Source organism: Echinops telfairi, unplaced genomic scaffold (genome assembly GCF_000313985.2).
Source record: "Echinops telfairi isolate 266 unplaced genomic scaffold, ASM31398v2 ScPeMD7_7;HRSCAF=31, whole genome shotgun sequence".
NCBI classification, from domain to species: domain Eukaryota; kingdom Metazoa; phylum Chordata; class Mammalia; order Afrosoricida; family Tenrecidae; genus Echinops; species Echinops telfairi.
In genome coordinates this window covers 1933796-1954383 of record NW_022103904.1, presented here as the reverse complement: position 1 = coordinate 1954383, position 20588 = coordinate 1933796, and the positions used below count along the sequence as shown (strand labels likewise).

General features: G+C 40.1%; 1 protein-coding gene across 6 annotated transcripts in view; it reads right to left on the bottom strand.

Moving 5' to 3' along the window:
- The window catches only part of ANLN (anillin actin binding protein), a 66934-nt gene that overhangs the window by 13087 nt on the left and 33259 nt on the right, over positions 1-20588 (bottom strand). For 3 of the 6 annotated variants that reach the window (XM_045286403.1, XM_045286404.1, XM_045286405.1), the window contains 10 exons: positions 18848-18993; positions 18449-18599; positions 16984-17119; positions 16254-16436; positions 14668-14794; positions 13632-13680; positions 13476-13532; positions 12845-12883; positions 11958-11979; positions 11083-11195 (listed from right to left, as the gene is read on the bottom strand). In XM_045286403.1, the coding sequence (XP_045142338.1) occupies positions 11083-11195; positions 11958-11979; positions 12845-12883; positions 13476-13532; positions 13632-13680; positions 14668-14794; positions 16254-16436; positions 16984-17119; positions 18449-18599; positions 18848-18993 (1023 nt within the window). Of the gene's footprint in view, positions 1-9908; positions 9963-11082; positions 11196-11957; positions 11980-12823; positions 12884-13475; positions 13533-13631; positions 13681-14667; positions 14795-16253; positions 16437-16983; positions 17120-18448; positions 18600-18847; positions 18994-20588 lie in introns of all 6 variants that reach the window. The other 3 variants (XM_045286400.1, XM_045286401.1, XM_045286402.1) reach the window with 3 other exon arrangements.

Sequence of the window (20588 nt, the reverse complement as noted above, 5' to 3'; positions counted from 1 at the left end):
TGGGGGTAAAAAGGAGATGAGGTCAAAGAGTCCAGGGAGAAAAAGAATGCTCAGAAACTGACTGTGGTTGCAATTGTACAATTCTGCTTTCTGTTTTTAAAGTATGGAATGATGTGTATTAACTCCCAATTATTAATAAGAAAAAAATTACTTCCAGACATATGTTCAGTAATAAGGGTCCACATTCAACACAAGTGCATGAAAGAGATGCTAATGTTAAGATCTAGCAGTGAAAGTCATCTTCCTGAAGAACTGTTTGATCAAAATATGAGGGTCTAGAATGGCCTGATTCTGGACAGATTCCGTAACTGTCAGAATGTGAAGACTCTTCACTTCCAACGCTGGCTGATATATGTACCTTTCCTCCACTAAACTTACCCCAAAGTGTGTGTGTGTATATTTTGTATGGCACACAGAAAGGAACTTCTTTAGGATATAAAAGGTCCCAAAAGGCCCCATTGCAACAGTAACAACAAGAAAACAACTGAAAATCCTGTTTTCCTTAAAGTCATCCAAGACCTGTGCAAACCAAATACAAACAGACCCAATTCTAGTCGAGACTGTACCCTTCCTAGAGGAGCCAGACCCAGGGCCACTTTCTTACCTGGGGCAGTGAAGCAGGCTTGCCAGCAGCAAATTAACTTTGCAGGGACAAGAATAAACCTTTATGAGCTATTGAGGTAGGCTGGCATCTGTATACAAATACCACACCTTAGGAATGTTGTTTCTTCTCTGACTCCTTAGAGCAGTGATTCTCAACCCTCCTGATGCCACGACCCTTTAATACAGTGCCTCGTGTTATGGTGACCCCCCCAACCGTAAAATTATTTTCGTTGCTACTTCATCATTGCAATTTTGCTACTGTTATGAATTGGGCGACCCCTGTGAAAGGGCTGTTCAACCCCCACAAAGGGGTCGTGACCCCCAGGTTGAGAACCGCTGCCTTCAAAGTAGGGATGTTTAGACCAAAGGCTACTTTCTTACATTTTCCTTTCAGCTTTCTAGTCCTGTTACCAGCTTCTAGCACTACAATTACATGCCCATTAACAGATGAGTGGGGACAGAAAATGAGATACACACACAAAGGCTTATTATTCAGTCACAAAGAGATGAAGTTCTGATACGCGTAAGTATTATGCCATGGGAAAACCTTACATACAATCTAAGTGATATAAGTAAAAATCAAACATAGCTGATTTGTTGATTATATGATTCTATTGAAGTGCTATCAGGAGTGGAGAGAAGATGGAAGAGGAAAGGGAGTAGAGGTGATAGTTTCTGTTCAGTGAATATTGACATTTTCTTTGGGGTGATCTTATGAACTGAATGTGTGCTCCCAAAATACATGTTGGAAAATTAAGTCCCTAACCTGTGTACGCCAGCAGGGTACCAACAGTAAAGAGTTTTCAGCAGAGATTCCTGACTCAAACAGACTAGGAAGAAGAGTCTATCCATTTCATAAAAACAGTCACTGAAAATCTTAGCAACAGTAGAACACTGGCTGATGTAGTGTCAGAGGATGAGCCCCTCAAGTTGGAAGACACTCAAAATATGATGGAGAAGAATTATCTCCTCAAAGTAGAGTCTATATTACTGACGTGGACGAAGCAAAGCTGTAGGGGCCTCACTGGCAAATGAGAAGAAATGGTTGCAACATTAATAACCAGAACATGGAATATAAGAAATATGCATCTAGAAAATTGTCTAAAATTAAATGGAACACATATAGAGTGAAATGAGTCAAAATGGACCGACACTGACCACAGCAAATCAGGTAGTCACATGGGCTATTCTACAGGGAACGACAATTCAGGATGCATGGTATCACATTATGAAAAAAACATTTCAAGACCAACCCTGAAGTACTGTGTTGTCAGGGATAATATCCTTATGCATATAAGGAAGCCCAGTTTATAAGACTATTATTCAAATTTACACACAAATCACTAAGCCCAAAGATGAGGGTATTTAAAATTATACCAACTAATGGAGTCTGAAATTATCAAACATAAAACCAATATGCATTGGTAATGACTGGTGATTGCAATGCAAAAGTTGGAAATAAAAGAGAAGGATCAGCAGTTGAAAAATATGGCCTTACTGGAGATCCCCTTGCAGAGGGGTCTCGGGGAGGAGACGAGCCAGTCAGGGTGAGATGTAGCCACGATGAAAAATACAACTTTCCTCTAGTTCCTAAATGTTTCCTCCCCGCTCCCACTATCATGACACGAATTCTACCTTGCAAGTCTGGCTATACCGGAGGATGTACACTGGTACAGATAGGAACTGGAAATACAGGGAATCCAGGGCGGATGAGCCCTACAGGACCAGTGGTGTAAGTGGCGATACTGGGAGGGTAGAGGGAAAGTGGGTTGGAAAGAGGGAATCCGTCCCCTGGGGGACGGACAACCGAAAAGTGGGTGAAGGGAGACATCGGACAGGGCAAGATATGACAAAATAACAATTTATAAATTATTATGGGCTCATGAGGGAGGGGGGAGCAGGGAGGGAGAGGGAAAATGAGGACCTAATGCCGGGGGCTTAAGTGGAGAGGAAATGTTTTGAGAATGATGAGGGCAATGAATGTACAAATGTGCTTTACACAATTGATGTGTGTATGGATTGTGATAAGAGTTGTATGAGCCCCTAATAAAATGATTTTTTTTTAAAATATGGCCTTGTGAAAGGAAAAACGGGGAATGTATGATAGAACGTTGCAAAAACAGCAACTTATTCATTGCAAAGACTTCTTTCAACACGAGATATAATTTCAATAAGAGATGACTTTACACATGGACCTCCTGATAGATGGAATACAAAGGAATCAGATCAACTACATATGGGGAAAGAGACAATGGAAAAGTTCAATCAGCCATAAAAGTCAGGGTCCCCTGGAGAAAAGACCATGGACTGCTCATTTGCAAGTTAAAGTTGAAGCTGAAGAAAATTGTAACAAATCCATGACATCCAAGATATGACCAAGAGTTATTTTCCACCTGACTTTAGCAATCATTTCAAGAACATACCTAATGCACTGAACACTAGTGACTACAGACCACATGAGTTCTGGGATGACATCAAAAACATCATACACAGAGAAACTCAAAGGCCATTAAAAAGAAAAGACCAAAATGAATGTCGGAAAGAAACTGACACTTGAGTGCAGATAGCGAACATGAAAGGAAGGCCTGCAGACATGAAAGAGCTGAACGGATGATTTCAAGGGGCAACTCAAGAAGACAAAGTGAAGTAGTGCCACGAAGTGTGCGGTGACCTCAAATTAGAAAACCAAAAGAGGGAGGTGTGCTTGGCACTTTCCGTGCTGAAAGAACTAAATAAACTGTTCAAGCCGTGAGCTGCCAATACTGAAGTGACACAAAAGCATCAAAGGAAGGAGTACACAGTCGGTGAGTTGGTTTCAGGAGGCATCATACGATCAAGAACTGATGGTACACAAGGAAGATCTCTAAGTTGCACTGAAAGCCACGGCAAAATACAAGGCTACAAGTACTGACCTGGTGACCATTGAATTGGCAACACACATATGGAGCACTGGCAGTAGTCACTAGCCTGAGCCAAGAAATTTAGAAGACAGATGCCTGCCAACTATATGGAAGAGACCTTTTGTGTATTTGTGCCCATCCCAAAGAAACGGTGAGATGGGGATGTTGAGCTTTTAGGGCGGTGGTTCTCAACCTTCCTAATCCTGCCACCCTTTAATACAGTTCCTCATGTCGTGGTGACACCCAACCATAAAATTATTTTCGTTGCTACTTCATAACTGTAAAATTTTGCTACTGTTATGAATTGGGTGGCCCCTGTGAAAGGGTCGTTCGACCCCCAAAGGATCATGACCCACAGGTTGAGAACCGCTGTTATAGGGAAAGCAAATATTAGAAGGGTTTGGGGGTGGGGGGGAGGGTAAAGGGCAGATATAGAGCGGTTGGGGAGATTAGAGGGGGATGATGTCAAGAAGTCCAGGAAGGAAAAGTATGTTTGGAGACTGATTATAGAAGCAATTGTACAATTCTGTCTCATATGATTGAACTATGAAATGAAATGACATAAAACTTCCAAGTTACAGCAAATTAAAAAAAAAACACAGATCCAGGAATGGTTTTGGGTTTGGACTAAATCCCAGCTCCAACTTAAGAATAATTCGTTTCTGAGAAATGATGTACAAATGCGCTTTACACAATTGATGTGTGTATGGATTGGGATAACAGTTGTATGCGCCCCTAATAAAATGTTTTAAAAAAAAAGAATAATTCGTTCCTACATCATAGCCCTGCTCGATATTAGCCCTCAGGAAGGGAACACAGAAGATACGGTGCTCTCGGAAAAAGTGGCAAAGAATTTAGATGGTGACCAGCTATCAGAAAAAATAGCATCTGGGCAAAATGGGTACATAAGCGAACGTGGTGAAGAAAGCTGATGGTGCCCAGCTGTTAAAAGATATAGCATCTGGGGGTCTTAAAGGCTGGTAGTTAAATGAGTGGTCATCTAGCAGGGAAGTAACAAAGCCCACATGGAAGAAGCATACCAGCCTGTATGATTATGAGGTGTTGTGACAGGAAGAGGTATCATAAGTTCAAAATAAAGCAACCAAATGGATATGAAGGCATGGATGTAGTGAAGACCCAAAACCCACCTGCAAGATAATTGGACAGTCCCTTTCAGCAGGGTCACATGGAAGGGATGAAAAATCCAGGGTGCGGTATAGCACTCATGAACCACGTAACTATCCTCTTACTAGTTCCTCCTCTTACTAGTATGGTTTTTGTTTAACCTCATTAATCTTGTTAGACTTGCTTATGCTCATTTGTATAATTAAGATCATTGGATACATGAAAGCCAAGATAGATCACCCTTCAGAAACAGTAATATGAGTAACGGTTTCCTGAGGGTACAGGAAGAGAGGAGCTCATAGCATTGACTATATAACCCCACTCAAGGGGAACAAACAACAGAATTGTATGTGAATGGATATACTGAATGGTGTAAGACGGGGGTGTCAAACTGACGGTCCGCGGGCTACATGCAGCCCCTGAGGTAATTACTTGTGGCCCAGGATGCTCTGAAATAAAATGTAAATAGAGAATTGTGTGTACAGTATTGCCTCGATCTCCCCTAAGCGCTATTTTCTTCATAACATTTTTTTCTATTTTCAATTTAGTTCAGAGCATCATGGGCCACCAAAAAATTACCTCGGGGGACGCCAGTTTGACACCCCTGGTGTAAGATAGGGCAAAAAATATCAATAAGGGTCATGGGGGCATGGTGGGGAAGGAGAGGACAAAGGGGAGCTGATACCAAGGAGTTCAAGAAGAAAGAGAATGTTTTGAAACTGATGTGGTAGCAATTGTACAATAATGCTTGATGTGATCGAACTATGGAATGTTATTCTATCTATAAAAGCTCCCAATAAAATGATTTTTTTAAAGCACCTGGGGTCTTAAAGTCTTCTCTCCAAACAAGCAACCATCCAAACGAGATACCAGCTAAGTCCACATGGAAGAAGCACACCATCATCAGTCTCAGTCATCAAAGGATGGACTCCCTATCACCTGAAGTGAAGGAAGGATCAGTAACAGAGCCTAGGTTGTGAGAATCCTGTGTGCAGAAGGCGGTGGATGACAGTGGGAGCCCAAGATTCATTTGTGGGAACTACATAGGAAATAAGCTTCCAGCGATCTCCTTTACCCACAAGCGAGGGCTGGGAGGACAGTGGTTACTAGATAGAGTGCATTGGGGAGACAAGTATACAAGATCAAAGGTATAAATCTGACTTGAACAGTTAAAACTTTGCCAGTTGATCCCCCCTCTGATGCATGCTGGACCTAACCTGGTTTTCAACATTTCTGTAGATTTGGTTTGTCTTTGTTTATTCATATTAGAGTGTATCTCAGAGGTGTTATGTTAGTGGAGGTCACCCTCATGAAGTTGTGTTACGTCTTTATGTGTTTCGGTATATGAAACCCAAGATTGATGAACCTATGGACAGCAAGTAGAATAAGGGTTTCGCGGGGGATGGGGTAGGGATGGGGGTGGTAAAAGGAGATGATATCAAGGAGTTCAGGAAGAAAAAGCCTGTTTGGAAACTGATTGTGGTAGCAATCGTACAATTCTGCTTGATGTGATTGAAATATGGAATGGTACATGTATTAAATCCCAACTAATAAAAAAAGGTGATACAACAGAATGCAGAAATTATAGAGAAATAACACATGCAAGTCATGTTTTGCTAGCAATGATTCAAGAATGGTTGTAGTAGTACATCAAAAGGGAATTCCAAAAATTTCAAGATGGATTCAGAAAAGGACATAAAATGAGGAATATTATTAGTGATGTCTGATGGATCTTGGCTTAAAGGAAGAACACCAGAAAGATGCTAAAACATCACCCACATTTCACTGTCAAAGCATTTGCTTGTGTAGAGTATAACAAATTATTGATAGCATTGTAATAACTGGGAATTCTAGAACACTTAACTGTGCTCATGCTGAACCTTACATACACAAAAAGGCAGCCATTCAAACCAAGCAAAGTGTTATTGGGTTGTTTAGCATCAGAAAATGTGTGCTTGTTCAAGCTGTATGCTGAACAAATAATCTGAGGAGCTGCCCGTCAGGACTGGAAGAAGACTCATCAGCGACTTACAAGATGTAGCTGGCATAGCTGTGCTTGCTAAAAAGAGCCAGGAGGACTGCAAGCACTTACAGATGAAACTTTAAGACAATACTTTCAGTATGGATTATGCCTCAACATAAACAGTATTCCTCCCAACTTAACAATGAGCAAAATTATGATAAACAGAAAAGATTCAAGCTGTTGGGAATATAATTGTACTTGCATCTACAGCCAATGTCCACGGAAGCAGCGTCAAAAAATAAGACATACAATATTAGGCAAATCCATTGCTAAAGACCTCTTTAAAATATTGAAAATCAAGGATGTCCTTTTGAGAACCATGGTGTACCTGGACCCACGGCATGGTATTTTCAATTGTCTAGTATGCAAGCAAAAGCTAGACAAGAACCAAAGAATAGATGCCTCTGAATGAAGGTACTGAGAAGAACACTGAATAGACCATGGGCTACCAGAAGAGTGAACAAACTGTATGGGAGAAGTAGCCAGAGTGCTCCGTAGAAGACAAGATGGCAAGACTTTGTCTCATGTTCTCTGGCCATGCTATCTGGAAGAACCAGGCCCTGAAGAAGGTCCTCAGGCTTCCCAAGACCCTCAGTAAGATGACTGCCCCGGTGGCTGCACCAGGGGGCTCAAGCATAGCAGCAGTTGTGAGGATGGTACAGCATCAGGCATTTCTTTTGTACCCAGGGTTGACTGTTGGTGACCTGCCTTGCTGTTTGATACCTGTGCCCGGATAGCCTGAATTGCTCTACAGAGGACTACCTGGCGGTCCTCAAGACTTAAAGGACTGCCAGTGTCTCACAACTGTCTCACAGGAGTGAGTTGCACTGAGCCATTTGTACTGGTTTATAATTTAATTAACTGTTTATTTCTTATGTTATATATCGATCTAACTGTATAAATATATATAAAATTATTAGCATTCTGGTTTTGTTTCTCTAGAGAACCCTGTCTAACACACAGCCCTAAGAGAGTTAAATCAGAACAACTAATTACCATATATCCTCGGGTATAAGCCAAGTTTTTCAGCATATTTTTAATGCAGTTTTTGTGGCAAAATTAGGTACCTCAGCTGACATTCGGGTCAGCTTATAATCAAGTATATACGGTAGTCACTCCACCTAAATCAGGCAAAACCAAACCCACTGTCACTGAATCACTGCCCACTTACTGCCACCACGGACACAGCATGCAGTCAGCCTCGCCTTCTTCAGAGTGGCTGGTGGGTTTGAACCGCTAAAGGTTTAACCCACATAACTCCAAAATCCCATAATTCTGATTAATTGCTCTAATAATATTCCAATTGATTATCCCTAGTCCACGGAAGACAAAAATACTTAAGAAGTGTTTTTTGTTAAGTTAAAGGGTAAACTTTGGATTCTCCTTTATGCATAAATCCAAAATGTACAGTTGTTTGGATTTCCTACACAAAGAGAAAGTTTGAGAGTCTAACTCAATGAGATTTGTAATTTAAATTCCAGAATGTCAGCCTTTATGTCAGATGTCCTTTATGTCCAGAAAACCTTAAACCTTTGCTAGTACTGCTCTAAATCTGTAAAGCAAACAAGCTTGGTAAACCTCATTCGAAAATTACCTCAGAGATCTCAGAGATCAACTCCTTGGTCAACACACCAGTTAAAAAAAAAAAAAAGCAAACATTCCCTTATGCTGCTCGTCTCTGGTGGGATACAGATGGCTTGTCTCCTCCCAGGGCACATTAAAGAGGCGTATTACATGAGTATTGTTGTTGCTGCGAAGGGGAGTCTAAGTCAGTGTCCTTACAGGGCAGAGGAGACGTGGTAGCACGGTGGTGACGTGTTCCACCCCAATGGAAAGGCCGGTGGTCTGAAGCCACCAGCAGCTCTTAGGAGAAAAGGCTTGGAGGTCCGCTCCTATAAAGACTACATCCTAGGTAAAAGTGTACGAGTCAGGAAGGCTTTACATCGTTCTCACCAATTTAAACAACATCAAACCAAACTCACCGCCATCAAGTCGATGCCAACCCATGGCAACCCCATAGGACAGGCAGAACTGCCCTTTGAGGTTCTGAGACGGTCACCCTTGATGGGAGTAGAAAGCCTCGTCTTTCTCCCATGGAGTTGCGGGTGGTTTCGGACTACTGACTGCAGTTCCAGCCCAACCCGTCACCACTATGCCACCAGGACTTCTCGTTTAAATATCTTAATTATTTTAAATATTCTCAGACACCACCTACAAGATACTAGTACAAATATTTGCTTCCTTTTACTCCTCACAAAAGCACATTTGGGATAGTTATTACATCTAAATGGTATTATATTTGACTCAGTAATAGACTTTAGCTCTTTACAGGAGTTGAAAGTCTCAGCTTTCTCCCGAGGAGAGGCTCTTTTCAAACTGCTGCCCTCGCGATTAACAGCAGTTAGCAGCCCGGCTCGTAACCACTGCACCACCAGGGCTCCTTTAGAGTCCAAGACACTAAAATTTAACTTAGCTGATTCACATTTGCGTTAAATCATGCAGTATAATTTGAACAAGCGTTATTAACAAAATGGAAACAGTATACTTTCAACTTGGCGATATTTTCAAATAAAATGACAGCCAACAAAGTTTTTAAAAGATTAGATACGTAATTGAAATCTTTCCTTACACAGGTTAAGTCTTTTACATATAGAATTAGCTATGTGACAACTGATTAAAGAATATAATTCTTCCCGATTATGTTTATCTAAATTACAAATGTTGTTTTAAGAAGTTAAAATAAAATTTAAAAAATAACAACTGTATTTTGTTGATTACCATTACTGTATATCCAAAATATGCTTACAATGAATCTTTCTAAAGATAGTAAAAATCTTAAACAGTACATGTACGCATGTTGAAATGGCAAATGTTATATATTTCAACCACAATAAGACATTTTTTAAGTTTTAAAAAAATTCTTCTAACTGACCTTTCAGTTAGCAGCCACGTGCTTACGGAAGCGACTGCAGAGTCTTAAAGAATTCTAACAGTGAATAAAGAAAGTCAGAGCGAACCCAGCTCCCAAACGTGCATGAAAAAGGACACTTCCAAAGGAAGCTTGTGAGGGGTGTGAGACTGAGGAGAGAAAAGAGCGCCCATCTCCAAGAGGTCAGAGAAAGAACCAGTACATAATGTCCTTGGGGGGTTAAAAGAACCAAAGAGATTTAAGAGTGGTTAGTAAAACAAGTACGTGGGGCCATAAATTAACGGTTATTTTTAAACTCATTAGTTAAAGCAAAAAAAAAGATGGCAACCTTTTCCTGGAACAAATAGCCCAGTAGCTCTCGCTCTCTTACATCATAATTTATCTAAAACACACAAAATAAAAGACAAAGAGAAAAAAGAAAAGAAAAAATAAAAAGACCCAGAATCACTCTATTGTTAAAACTAGCTAAATCACAAGTAAAAGGTTACATAGGTTTGTTTGTTCAAAATTAATGTTATAAATATTACAACACACTTATGCAATTACAATCATGGAAATTTCAAGGACAGTCTGCTTTTTTGTCAGTCGGCAAAAAGAAAAACATTTCATAGAATTTTAATATTAAGATTGTTTTCATTTAATACTCTATACTATGAGAACAGGACCCCAGAAATATGAAGTGGATTTGCTCCAAGTTAAAGAGGAAATTTCTAGCAGAATAAAAATAGACTCCAAGCCTCCCAATTTCTTCTTTGTCTCTGACAACAGATATCTCTTACAATGTTTTAAAATACCACTGCATTATTTGGGTGGCCTTCAAAAACGTCCATAGAAAAATTTCATGATCTTTTAAATTCCATTTCCATGCGCTTTCTGACGTCCTCTCCTAAAGCAGGGCCAACCCAGAAAAACAAAGCGGCCCAGTCCTGGCTCCGCTGAGAGGGTCTACTTACCAAGCGTCCATGAAAACGTTAGTCAAATCACAGTAGGGGGTGGGGGAGCACATGGTAGTGTTATAATGCAGACCTAAACACTAGAATCTCTCCAATTCATGAGTACGCTTCAAAAAGATGAACATCAATCTAGTGAAAACAAGATCCATAAACTATTGCTCATAAATACAAGTTCAAATGGGCAAGATGTTATGCTTCAAACCTGTAAATTTAACATCTAAAGGTAAAAAGTAATACTACTTCACTTAGAAGTGATACTTAGACGTAAGCCAACATTCACTACATTGAAAATTCAGTTAAGATACAAGGGAGAAATATTTTCAACATCATGCCTCATTCAACTGTACAAGAGAAAGCTTCAAAAATCTCAGGGGACACTGGAATGAAAAGATCATGGATTTTTCCATGAATTTTTTGAAGTCTCCTTGTATTCCAAAGAACATTTTCAGCCAAAGATTAAAATCCTTGAAAGCACTGTGACATTGGTCTAGAGTTGCTAAAATGAACAACGGTGGTCCCATCACACCCCTGTAACGAACACTGGATTACCTTGTCCAGAGCAAACTTAGTGCTCCCTACTGAAGACAGGGACAGGGTGTGGGATCCAGCAAGGACGAAGTTGCTGGTGCGCACAGCACTGAGACCACCTGGACTCGCCAGAACTGTGGGGGAGAAGGGCAGGCGAGGTCAGCCAGCATGCAGGACTAGAAATAGCGATTCTTCCCTCCAACCCCAGGAAAGGCACTCCAATCAGAAATAATTAAATTGCCATAAAGAAAACTGTCCCATTTTCCTGTTAAGCAGGGTTAAGAAAATTTTTTTTAACTTCTAACATATTTCTAGTGAGAGAAAACTGTTGTTTTACATTTATTTTATATCTAGCTATTGAGTTGTATGATATATGGGTAGGTGTTAAAACATGAAACTGTTTTAAGAAAATCTTTATGGAAACGGACTGCCACATCTTTCTACCCTGGAGCAGCAGGTAACTGTGCATCACCAACCTTTCTGTTAGCAGCCAAACAACTAGCCATTGGACCATCAGAGCTCCTTATGATGTGGAGAGCAAGTCAAAATTACGAACAGTGTGAATGGCTGCATTGTGCAGTGACTATACATGAGATGACTGTGAGTCAGAGAACTGGCTTGCTGGCAACTGGTTAGTGAGTTTCATATGTTGGTGTTTGTTAGAGGCTGCATGTGCCGATTACAGTTTATTATCTGATAACAGTACAAACGGCACAGCCAGACAGCAAGCTGTTCTGTCCAGTATCTTACAAGTTACTAACAAACCATACAGAAAATAGTATCTCAAAAGAGACTAGACAAACATTCATCCATCAAGCTAGCCTATCTCTATAAGGACCACGATGCTCAGTTATTTTCCTTATTCTAGAGTTTCAAATAGTTCAGAATTAACTTACCTGAAGAATGAAGGGTGCTTTTCTAAAGAAAAAAAGAAAAGATTTGAAAAAGAAATGTAAGCTATATTAGATATAAACCTCTTTTTGTTACAAATCCTTATTTCAGAAAACATTTTTCCCTAGCAAGTGTCAGGGATTTTGTTACCCCTTCTCCTGCCCCATCACTAAGATTTTTGGTGCTAAGTATGGTAGAGGGAAATTTCTTTAGCATGGCTTTTCTACTCCTGTCTCAATAACTCCTACCAAATGCTTGAGTGGGACTATGCAAATAGAGCATGTATAACACTAATTAAGAGGATTGGCCGGTTTCTCACCCCCTTTTAAAGCAGGAGCAGAGAGAAAGCCTAGGAAGAGCATATTCCAGATCTGTCTGAAGTGGCAGAAGCACAGAGACTATGGGACAGTGCAAGCGGGGCAACACTGAGATGTGGAACTGTGAGACAAAGCAACAGGCAGGTTCCCTGGTGCAGGAAGGCAGAGGCCAAGGGCCTGGCTGAGAGGCTGAGGACCAGAGACTAAGGAGAAGTATTGCTACGGATCAATGACTGTGCCCTTACTGTACCCTGATCCCAACTTGTGATAATCTCCTAACTCTTTAATACACCCTCTTAATTGTGAGTATTGTTTTTGGGTTCTATGTGACCAATGAATTCTCGAACATAACATACAATGTGGAGGGTGTGGGAGGAAAGGCTGGTGTCTGATTGGGGTAAATAAAGATGGAGACTGGAGGTATGTCTGGCCGCTGGCTTGTGGCACGAGGGAAGCCAGAAGAGGTCAGATACAGCCCCTATACCATTTACGGAATCAGAGTTTAGAAAAGATTAACCAATTTACAAGATTTCTCAAGAAGCTAAACTTTTTACCTTTTTTAAAGCTCTACTTACGGTGGTGATAGACGTAAGGAGTCGCTTTGGAGTGATAGCCTAGAAGAAATTGTAGCTCAGTATATTTCTTACTCAACACTGCGACTCAGGGCTAAAAGTCAGTCAGCCTTAAGACAGTCCCTCATATAAGGCAATTATCAAAAAATGAACAATAATATTCTTAACCTGTTATTACAATTTAATACATATCACTCAGTCCTTTTGTGCTGTTGTGGTTGAAGAAACACATTTTAATAAATGATGACAAAAGAGCACAGACTGGGAAGTTGGGAAACCAAGCTAGACTCTACTCCCTGTGCCTGCCCAGTTCCTCTCTTTGTTCTGCAGTGCTGGCTAAGGGGACTTAGTGGAAGTTCACAGGACAGCCTGGAGGGCAGGGTTAGGCTAGAAGAGTTGGCTGTCCAGTGGAGAACACAGAATCAACGCCTGAGTACCTCAAGAACATTACTCAGGATCCTGTAAGTTTGTGCTTAGGATCCTGATCTATGAAATGCAGTAACTAGAAGTTTGAAGCATAAAAAGTGTCTCTAACAATATCACAATCATTAAAACTATATGTAAATTAAAATACGTCTAATGACATCTGTTGTCTCTGATAAAAACATTTTTATTTGGCTTCTTTCATTCTCACCTTGGACTTAGACGTCTTTTTCTTCTTGTCAGGACCTAAGGGATCTTTCTTTTGTACCTACACACAAACCAAAAGAAAGATTAGTTAAAACTGAAGATCTTTAAGAATATTACATTCTAAAATAATACATTGTTTCAGAAAGTATTAGCTCCTTACCAAGCTGTAAACTTCAATAGTAATTTCAAAGTCATTGGACACATCTTGACTAGAAAAAGAAAAATGTTTAGAAAAATCTCAAGTCAGTAAAAATAACACAATACTGCAAGATGCTGAGGGTAAAAGAATTCACTGTATTTTTAACTAAACGCTATAATCATAAACTATTATCCTGTAATAAAATTCAGAAATACTTTTCTCAGTATTTCACAACCCAAGTCCCTTAAAAACGAAAGGTCATTTTTCTGGGGTTTTAAAAGCTTGGGCGCCACCAGGAAGGTGCAGCTACCGGTTACTTCCCATCCAGACTGATGAAAACTGAGACATGGAAGCAATTAGGCTAATGAACCACATAATTAGTTTCCATAATCCTGAGACAAGAAGAACCCGATGGTCCCCAGCTACCACCATAGACTGCTCTGAAAGGGCCTCACTACAAGGTCCTGGATGGAATGGCAAAGGAAAGTGGAACAAAGCTCAAAATCAAACATGAGACCAGGCTTACTGGTCAGATGCCCAAGATTATGGCCCTTGGTCACTTTTCATGTCTGACGCTGAAATCACCCCCGTTTGAATAATCCACCATTCAGGATCAGGACAGTATTTAGCATCCAAGGACAAAGATCACAGGATTAGGAATGGTAGCCGGAAACACAGCAAGGATGTGGGATATGGGAGGGTACATGAGAGGGATGGTAATGGATGAGATGAAACAAAATGTATACAAAGTATTGTATGGTCTTCTTTGTAAACCTTTACCCACCTCATAATAAAAAAATTTTAAGTCATATTTTCCAAACAGAATTTAACTCTGAGATGAAAATAAGTTTATGACACTAAATATAAGTGGCTCTTTCATTAGTACATTAATGTGATTTGAAGCACATATGGAAGGAAGCTCAACAGTTCACATTTTAAGTGTATATGTGTGTATACTGAAAAGTGGGCCCTTTCAGACTATACATTTCAACTGCATTGCTTAGATTCTATTAATTCTCAAAAGGAGGGGGTTTTGAATGAAGACTAATTTACTTACAGAGTAAATATAGTAGTGAATATCAGAGCATCTCCATTAAGAGAGTTTGAAGTACTGGCTAATGGTGTGGCTACCATGTTTTCAGCTCCGGCTTTTAGTATAATTAAGTAATAGTAATTTGCCGCATCTGCAAGAAATTAATCCCATCATATAATTAGCAAACAAGAAAAATCAGATTTTGCTAATCAGCATTCTGGAAGACTAAATGAATAAAGTATTACTGTACCTGACTTACATTAAAAATTATATAAATCAATTTTCCAGAAACAAAAGGCTAAGTAAGAAGTAGGTTCCATGGACTTCCATCATCATCACCGAGAAATTTAAATATTATTTAAAATAAAATATTATTTAAATATTATTAAAAGGTAAATAATATTTAAATAATAAATTCCAGACTATCTCAGGCCACTTCACTCATGCCTCGATTCCTGCCAACATTGTATTTTAACTATTGAACCCAATGCTTTAGCTAAGAGTATACGCCTCAAATGGGTGGATTTCAGTTTATTTCAAAACTAAGATTAAAGTACTGTATTTCTGTGAAAGTTATTCAGATAAATTTTAATAAAATCATAAACTAGTTCTTCACCATCATATTAAATAGTCACATATCTAAGGTCCATGTTAAATTACCAGCAGATTCCTACCTACTCCCTCCATCCCACCAAATCAGACCACAGTAAGAGGATAGAGCCTACGGTGCCTCTAACTTCTATAATCCTGGTTCAACTTCGAAGACTTCCGTTCTTTACGTTCTCTGATCCTCAAACAGTAAGTTCTACCTTCCCCTTGATTCAGAGGATTTCCACACAATAAAAAATTTAAAGGACCCTAAAAAACTAAAACTAACAAGTCTAAACCCTCCACTTCTGACATTCAATACAATTGACACTTTATTACCCTTGCTATACTTACCCTGCCCCCTTTTTCAGCTCCTGGAACATTCTCCTATACCTACTGTGCTTACATATGATTTGAAAGAGGATACAACGTTCAGAAAAGTTTACTGCAGTTGTTCAATATTGAAAGACAAAAGGAATAAGAATCCTTGCCCCTACTTAATTATAGACATTCACAGAACAATTATCTATAGAAGTGAAAAGTAACTGGAGTTGAGTAAAATAAAATAAAGTTCTTTTAGATGCCCTAGTATTTCCTACCAATAAAACTAATAAATGAAAAAAGCCAAACCAACGATCTGTCTTATGATAGTTAATCTTAGGAAAAAGTCAAGTATTCCTAGATTAGTCTGTCTGCTCTTACAAAGACCAACATTCTCAGAAACCCGATGTAGGTTCACCATGAGTTGGACTTGACTCATTAGCAATGGGTTTGCTTTTCAGGTTTAGTCTCAATTACAGCCATGCACATTACTTATAGTGCATATCAGTCACCTTAAGTATAAAATGTCCCTTAAGTTACTTTTACGCACATAGTTTGATTAAAGGAAATAAAGGCCAGAGAGCATAAGATTTGCATCTTTATGCATGCTCAGCAGGGCTCTAGCCTGTACAGTTGCAAGTTAGTGAGACCCATAAGGAAGAATATGATCTCCAAGTGACGTCAACGATCAGTCATCATACCTGGTTTCTGAGCTGTGCCACAGACAAAGTCCGCTTTTAGAGGCAGGCGGATTTCTGACAAAGTAACCGACCCCGTGGACGCGACGAACTGACTTTGGGAGACGGGACTGGTCTTGTTCTTCCGCTGAGGTCCTTCGCTCTTCAGCTTATTCAGTTCATCAATCAAAAGTGCTCTCTTCTCAGCTTTAAGATATGCAAGTAAGCATGCCAACAGTTAAGACTGAAGCCGCTTCTAAATGAGAGCTAGCTTAAGAAACCACACCAATTAACTACTGTACGTAAGCCTAAAGACAGAAATGTAAGACTCTCTACAGATGGTAAAGCTTGGTTGCTCATCTGTTTACCTAATTTTTATATGTAATATATGTTTTAATTTTTGATCTGTTGTCATGTATGGTATAATCTCTGCCTCATCAGAAGCAAACACACATACACAGCAAAGTCCCATATTCTCAATACACAAACACACACACATTTTGTAACATAATTTTCACAACTATAACTTTTTCAAATGTATTCCAGCTTCTCTTCACCTTTCATGCAAACTACATTGTATTTTTAATATAATTTTCATAAGCTCATAAGTACAAGAAACCCAAACTAGATCAAGCAGAACAGATTATCAGAAGAAGCCTTTTCTTTAAAATGAGGAATTGCTGAATCCACTAGACGAAATGAGCACTTTCTGTGCTTACAATGTGTGGGATCGTCGTCGGTGCACGGCACATACTTGCGATCAGAAGCAGTCTTTCTGCTTCAGCCTCTTCGAGTGACCCTTTCCCATGCTCTTCATCAACACAGCAGTTCAGCGCCTGGCTAGCTTGATAAATGACCGTTTGCTGCAAATTGATTTCATTACTGAGGTCCTAGAGAGACCAGTGCAGGGTGGGGAGGAGACACATATTTAGCAACCATTTTCATTTTCATTCTAACTAATCCGATCCCATACTTTCCAAAGTTTCTAGAGTAAAACTATTAATCTCATTGTTCAGGTCAATTTCATTGACTATGCACTGAATCCATTCAACATCCTATGAAGAGAATAGTTAAGCTATAAGCATCCCTCCTTATGAAAGGATTTCCAATTTATATTTACTAAAAGCATAACTGGGGCACTAGCCAGTAGACTGTGGATACAGGAATGATCTGAATTGAAGGTACATGTACAAGGGGGCTTCAAAAAGTTCACGTAAAAATTCCAAGGAGTTTTTTGAAACCCCCTCATACACTGTCTTTAAAAAATATGATTTAATGCTTTTCTTATCATAAAAGAACCTCTATGGAGGAGGGAGGGTAGAGAGGAAAGAGGAGACCAATTACAGGGATCTATATATAACCTCCTCTCTGGGGGATGGACAACAGAAAAGTGGGTAAAGGGAGACGTTGGACAGCATAAGATATAACAAAATAATAATTTATAAATTATCAAGGGTTCATGAGGGAGGGGGGAGCAGAGAGGGAGGGGGTAAAAATGAGAAGCTGATGTCAAGGGCTTAAGTGGAGAGCAAATGTTTTGAGACTGATAAGGGCAATAAATGTACAAGTGTGCTTTACATAATTGTTGTATGTATGGATTGTGATAAGAGTTGTATGAGCCCCCAATAAAATGATTCAAAAAAAAAAAGAAAATGATGATGGCAGTATATGTACAAATATGCTCAATACAATTGATGTATGGATTGTTATAAGCGCTGTGAGATCCCCCAATAAAATGACTTTAAAAGAAAAAGGAAAAAACATCTACAATCAAAACTAGCAGTTCAAACCCACTCAGATGCACCTTGGAAGGCAGGCCTGCTGATCAGTTTCCAACAGGTCAGAGCCTGGAAGACCAGAGAGCAGTTCTACTCTGACAAGGGCTGCCAGGAGTCAGAACTGACCCAAGGGCAACTAACAACACAGAGCTAAAGAAACTTCAGACCTCGCCACCATTCAACTAATAATTATACTTTAAATATGTCTATGGCCTTTTAAAAAATAAATACTTCACCAGCATCAAGCAATCTTCCAATTTTCAGAAAACAGGATCTTTCTGAAATTCAGTGGAATGGGAGTGACTTCTAGAGCTCTTGCATGCCAGATACTGTTGGAGGCACTCCGGGTACAGAGATGAGCAAGGCCGGGGGGTCGCTGCGCTCAGAGCTCTTGGTCTACTACAGGAAACAATCGAATCCCCTCTCCACACAAGGGCATACCTGCATCTTCTGTTTGATGTTAACTTGCCTACCAGGAAAGGCATTCTTCCTTTCGTCCAATTTGGAAGTAACATCTTCCTTCCGAACAATCACCTGCTTTATTGAAGGGCGTTCAGCTTCTTTGAATCTTTGAGATCTATATGCGTCAATGCTACAAGACATAAGTTGCACTCTATTAGAAAAGGAGAAAATCAGCAACAATGAATATTAACCTTTATTGCACGTGTCAACAGGACTTGGCCAGAATTGAAAATGCCATTTGGTAAATAAGGTGGAAGAAACTTTCCCCAAAAGTTTTGACAGATGCATTATTAATGACACCGTGATTAAACACTGTAAAACATCTTGTGACGTAAAGAACCAGGGCCTGCAGAGTGAAACGTCCCAAACCACCCTTACCTGTACAGAAGGTCGCGACCTTCAGAATCCATGCTATCACGAGACTCGGCTCCAGGGACACGGGTTCGTTGGAATTTTCCAGGCTTTGGGCTTTGATCACTTACGCTGCTGTCTTTCGTTCCTAATCTGGGTGAGGAAACGAAACTCTGCAGGGAAATGCACAGGTATTCGTGTAAATTACAAATAGTTCATTAACATGAGCTCTACACTCAATGAATTGTTGTCAGAGGCCACAGAGTCCGTTCTCACTCAGTGCTACCCTGTGCACAACACACCGGACTCTACCTGCTCTTGTGCTATCCTCACAACCGGTCGTAGTAAATAAATTAGTCTCCATTGTCACTAGGGAAACATATCTCCAGTACGTTGAATGGTTTCTCAAAAAAACCCAGGAATATTAACACAAATTCAGAAAAAAGTAAATGAAAAAATTAAGATAGCTGAAACCTACAGTTTTAACTCTTTTTAACAATGACATTCCTAGTGGAATCCATTTTCAAGTAAGACTGTAATTAGTCAATTTAAGATTACTAATAACAGTAGTTAGCTCTCAGTAAGTACTGAGCCAACAGGCCTGGCGGTAACGACTAACAGTTTAGTCTGATTTAAAGTCACAGCTACCCACGAAGGGTACTAGTAGTCATCTTATCTAATGATGAGAAAACCAGGGCTTCTTGTTGCTAGGGGCCATCCAGTCGTGTCAGACTCCTCACGGCCCTGCGCACAACAGAGCGGAGCACTGCGCCTTCCTCACAGTGGGCCTGTGCTCAGCCAGGCTTGCAGGCACTATTTCAATCATCCTGTTGACAGCCTTCCTCCCTTTCGCTCCCCTTCTTGACCAAGCATGATGTCCTTCTCCAGAGACTGGCCTTTCCTGTGGCTTAGAGGGTTTAAATAACGTGCCCACTGGACAGCTAACAAATGACAGAGGCAGGACTTGAGCCTTTTATGCCACATAACAGAGTTTGGATTTTATCCAAAGATAACAGCAATCCACGGAAGAGTTTTAAGGACATAAATGATGTCATGTCTGAAAAGCTCCACTGGCCACAGAACTCCAACTCCCGCCATCTGCCAACCAAACATAAAGTAGCAGGTCTAATACTAATTGGTTTCTTTTGTCTTGGGCCTGCTTACATTTTTGTTATTCCTCTGGACTCTTTTCCATCTCTAGTTCACCTTCTTCTAAGACAGAGGTTTTCAACCTGGGAGTCGCGACCCCTCTGGGAGTCGCACGACCTCTTCACAGGGGTCGCCTAAGACCAAATTTCCTATGGTCTTAGAAACCGAGACATCGTTCCTCTATCCCTCTCCAGGTGGGTCCGCCCACAGGCAGATACGCCCACACACGGGGTCATCACAACCTGAGGCACTGTATTAATGGGTCGCAGAATTAAGAAGGTTGAGAACCACTGTTCTTTTTTTCTATTTGTCAGTAAATGAAACCCTGGGACATTGAGCCTGTATGGAAAGAAAATAGAAAATGGGTTGTTTGGATCTTTTTTTTTTTTTTTTTTGCAGGGGCCAGCAGTGTTTTATTCTATTGGGCACAGGGTCGCCATGAGTCAGAATCCATTCATGGGCACCTAACAACAGATGGAGTGAATCATCTTAGCTGCTAACCAAAATCCTGGAAGTTCTAGTCCACCCAGAGGTAGTTCAGAAAAAGTCCTGACAATCTTTTTTTTAATCAGCCATCAAAAATCCTGTGTACCTTGCTCAACTTTTCTTTTTCCATTTT